The sequence below is a fragment of the Epinephelus fuscoguttatus genome, linkage group LG14, assembly GCF_011397635.1.
Source record: "Epinephelus fuscoguttatus linkage group LG14, E.fuscoguttatus.final_Chr_v1".
NCBI classification, from domain to species: Eukaryota; Metazoa; Chordata; class Actinopteri; order Perciformes; family Serranidae; genus Epinephelus; species Epinephelus fuscoguttatus.
Genome location: NC_064765.1, coordinates 21,655,132 through 21,659,171, shown reverse-complemented (window position 1 = coordinate 21,659,171; position 4,040 = coordinate 21,655,132). Strand labels below are relative to the sequence as shown.

At 44.2% G+C, this 4,040-nt stretch overlaps 1 protein-coding gene across 1 annotated transcript; it reads right to left on the bottom strand.

Annotated features, from left to right (window-relative positions):
• Positions 1-265: 265 nt before the first annotated feature.
• LOC125901362 (homeobox protein six1b) lies at positions 266-2,596 on the bottom strand. Its single transcript, XM_049597025.1, has 2 exons — positions 1,738-2,596; positions 266-946 (listed from the first exon to the last, which is right to left on the bottom strand). The coding sequence occupies exons 1-2, from the start codon at positions 2,295-2,297 to the stop codon at positions 652-654; spliced, it is 855 nt and encodes a 284-aa protein (XP_049452982.1). The 5' UTR covers positions 2,298-2,596; the 3' UTR covers positions 266-651.
• Between the last annotated feature and the right edge of the window lie 1,444 nt (positions 2,597-4,040).

Sequence of the window (4,040 nt, the reverse complement as noted above, 5' to 3'; positions counted from 1 at the left end):
GACTCATATGGATTCACATCCCAGCACACTGCCTGCTTGGCATCTTGTACTTTAAACATTTTAGCGCTATAAGCAGCAAGCAAAAGTATCATGAAGTAGCTCAACAAAAATTAAAATTAATAATAAGCAAATGCGTTTTTTTTCCCTTCCAATTTATGGCAAATTTTCGAGTCCGGATTGCACACGTTTGAGGCCCAGATTTTCTCATACATTTATATCTATTTTTTTTTTTTTCATCTAAATACACAAATAACACAGAGACAAATGCATTACTTTTGTTTTATTGGAAACTAATTACCATGACTCTAATGAAAACCTCTTAGTTTCCATCGCAGGATTTTGCTATAATTCTTTTATCTCAACAAAATATCATAAATTAAGCAAAGGGCAGTCCAGTTAAGTGTTTCGTTGAGTTAAGAGTTTCCTGTTTGTGTGTGTTCCTGTGCAGGAGGCGAGAAAAAGCTCCTGTCAGTGGGGATATACAGGTTAAGCGCATAAAAGGAATTTTGTTCTAACCCAAATTTAACGACAGACAAGTCAGTCTATATCATAAGGTAGGCTACTATAGTGTTATTTCATACATGTACTCAATCTGATTATCAGTCTTCTTTTTTTCTTGTTGTTGTAAAATAGAATAATCTGGCAGCCTCTTTAAGAGCCCAAATCCACAAGACTGGAGGTTAGAGGTCCCAACAAGGAGTCCTGCAGTTGGTGCGGGTGTCCGTGCATGCTGTGCACCGGCTGTGGGGGCCCCAGGCCGGACATAGGGTAAGCGGAGGCCCCGGGGTGGTTCATGTTGCCCTGGAGCAAAAGCGCTGAGTTCTGGTCGGGGCTCTGGGGTGGAGAAAACTCGTCCTCCGAGCTGGACATGAGAGACTTTCCTCCGTCCAGCGGGGACAGCTGGTTCTGTTTGTTGCCGCCTGCGTTGCTGTTTTCACTGTTCTCTCTGGAAATGACAACAAGAGGGGAATGAGAGAAAATACGCACATTTTTCGGGAGATTGCAGGATAAATCCGTGTGTTGGCATGGCAGCATGAAAGGCAGCCATAATTATTGTTGCAGCAATACCAAAAATATACAAGGCCAAGGCCTTAACGAAAAACTAATCAGGGAGCTTTGGTTATTTCTCCTTAATTTTATATGAAATGTTTTACTTTTTTCTTATATCGAATACTGTTTACTGATAATTTAATATACTCTTTAAACCACGTGTTATGTTGGCAGCTTTACTCCCAATTTAACCTTTAACACAAAAAAAGTTCTTCAAAAAAACTGGCTGTTTTGCTTTTATTTTTTTTTAATTCCAGCATTATTAAATACCACTATCTTCTTATCTGCAGCGGATATTTTTTTAAGATTGCATGCAGTTTACGTTATAATTCAGTCCAGAAAAACGAGCATCATTTATCAACAACACGCTTCTGTTTACCCTCCATCACTGTTATCACGACGTGTCTGATTCATATCCAAAATGGAAGAAAATAAGTTCAAACTTCTGCTTGAATTAAAAATGATTTCTTGCAGAGAAACATTTCTGTTTATGTTCCAACTTTGCCTCTTTCTTGCAGCATAAATATGAACTGCACTGTCTCACACTTTGGGTGCTTGTAGCCACATTATGGGAATATTTCATTGCAACACAAACTTTATTTTGCGCCTAAAGCATGCACAAAATAGTAAATGTCTTTGCGTATAAATAACAGGCAGCACTGAGGCTGTGTCAGTCATCACACGTACCTTTCCTTCGCCTCTGCGGCTCTGTCTCGTTGCCGTCTGTTTTTGAACCAGTTGCTGACCTGCGTGGTGGTCAGTCCTGTGGCCTCGGCCAGCTCTCTCTTTTCCCGCGGGGACGGATAGGGGTTGTGCGTGTACCACTCTCTCAGGACGCCCCTGGACTTCTCCTTAAAGCAGTAGCTGGTCTCCTCGCCGTCCCATATCGTGCGGGGCAGCGGGAATTTCCTCCGCACCCTGTACTTCCCTACAGCCCCGAGCGGCCGGCCGCGCAGCTTCTCCGCCTCCACGTAGTGCGCCTTCAGCCACAGCTGCTGCAGCTTCGGGTGGTTGTGCGGAGAAAACTGGTGGCTTTCCAAGATCTTGTAAAGCTCTCTGAAGTTCCCCCGGTGAAAGGCCACCACCGCCTTGGCTTTGAGGACGCTCTCGTTCTTATGGAGGTGATCACATGCGGGTAGAGACCACAGGAAGCGGCCGAGCCTCTCCAGGTTCCCTCCCTGCTGCAGCACCTCGCAAACGCACGCCACTTGCTCCTGCGTAAACCCGAATGACGGCAATATAGACATGATGTCCGAGCTCGCCCCTCCGCCCAAAACGTTGGTATCCAAGATGATGGCTGTCGTTTATTCGCTGTGTGTATAGTGTCTTGTCTCGATGCAATCCAGCGCAATCCTTCCGCGCAGCACAGGCCTATAGGCTATCCACTCCACTCCAGCCCCTGATGCGCGCAGCAGATTGGGATGTTGATTGTTGGGACAATTTGTTCCTGTTGGAGATATGTCAGGCTTAAAGGGAGCCTGTGCGTTTCGGTGATTGGCTCTCCCTCTGCCCTGCACCGTGTACAGCAGAGCAGGACTGAGTTTGCAGCTCCGTTTCCTCCCCAGAGGCAGTGCGTCAGGGGCTGAAATAGGAGCGCTCCCACCTCCCGCCCCCACAGTCCCTCTCCCGCTGCAGCTGAGGGAGCAGAGCAGCACCTAAACACTAATCAATTATTACAGACCTCTTAAAAAAAGCCTTATTAACATGTAGTGAATATACATCTTCTGTGATGGTAACGACTGTATGGGCTTCCCACGTGGCTCAAACCGCACACTGTATCTCCATACTTTATCAGTAATCACAGTCAGTGGAGGGTGAAGCCACAAAAACACAAAGCTTTTTATCTGTGCAGGAGGGTTTATCCACTTCTAAAGACTGAAACACACTTAAAACAGCTCACATAACCACCTTATGATAGCACAGAAAATTTCCATTTAAAAAAAAAAAACACGCAATTTTTTTTTTTATTTTAATTGATATTTTGGTCATTTTTTGTGTGTGTTTTTACACGAACCGCAGCTTTATTTGTCATCACAGCTGATCACGGTTGACGCCCACCACCTTAATCACATGCAGATTGAACACTTTGTTGTATTCCCACCTTTCATAGTCTATTAATTAGCCGGAGCCGTTTATTTTATGAGGTGATATAATTTAATAAGTTGCTATGATTGTTGGGTCCATGCGCGCCATTACGCACGTCTTTTATATGAGAAACCTACCTGCCAAACGTGTTATGGGACATAGACCACCAGTAGGAAAGCAGCCACTTAAGTGTGTGTGTGTGTGTGTGTGTGTGTGTGTGTGTGTGTGTGTGTGTGTGTGTGTGTGTGCAGGGGTGGGGGGTGGGGGGTGAAATACCACATGGTCCAAGCTTGCTGGACAATTTGACAAACATCTTCAGGATTGGAAATACTGGACAAACGCACAAATTCAGCAGCCGTCACACTTTAACTCACAAAATAAAAGGTTTTCAGAATTTAGACCTATCCCTATATGTGTAGGCTTTGTGTCAAGCTGCATTTTAGTTGAATGGCGAGAGTCAGTTTTTGTTTTATTCAGGTAATTTCCTCGCTTTCCGTCTATACATCTTAACACCGTGTAGACAGACAGGCCCCTCGCTGTCTTGGTCTCATTTCCTACACCATCACGTGTTTTTGAAGAGCTCCTTCCAGCCTGTAGCCTACATTTATATTTCAAGGATTAGACGGGCACCGCATTGGCTCCAGTGTTTTCTGTGGGGTGAAACACTAGACCAATCCATTAGTAAATGAGTTCTCTGCCACACTGGTTCTTGGTGGTGCAGTTGTTGGTTTGAGCCCTGCAGATCACATTTCTTTATCTGCACCAGAGTCTGAAACTAAAACTCCCATTTTCAATATGTTAAGGAACAAGATTTGACCCAGAAAATAATATTTAACTAAAACAAATTCACACGTAAAGTTGGGAGAAGATTAGCCGTGTCCTAAAGAGTTTTTACTATAGAGATA

Coding starts and splice junctions, on each gene's coding strand:
- LOC125901362 (XM_049597025.1), bottom strand. CDS start 2,297: ATGTCTATATTGCCGTCATTCGGGTTTACGCAGGAGCAAGTGGCGTGC. Junction 947..1,737: donor GCCGCAGAGGCGAAGGAAAG/GTACGTGTGATG, acceptor TGTCATTTCCAG/AGAGAACAGTGAAAACAGCA.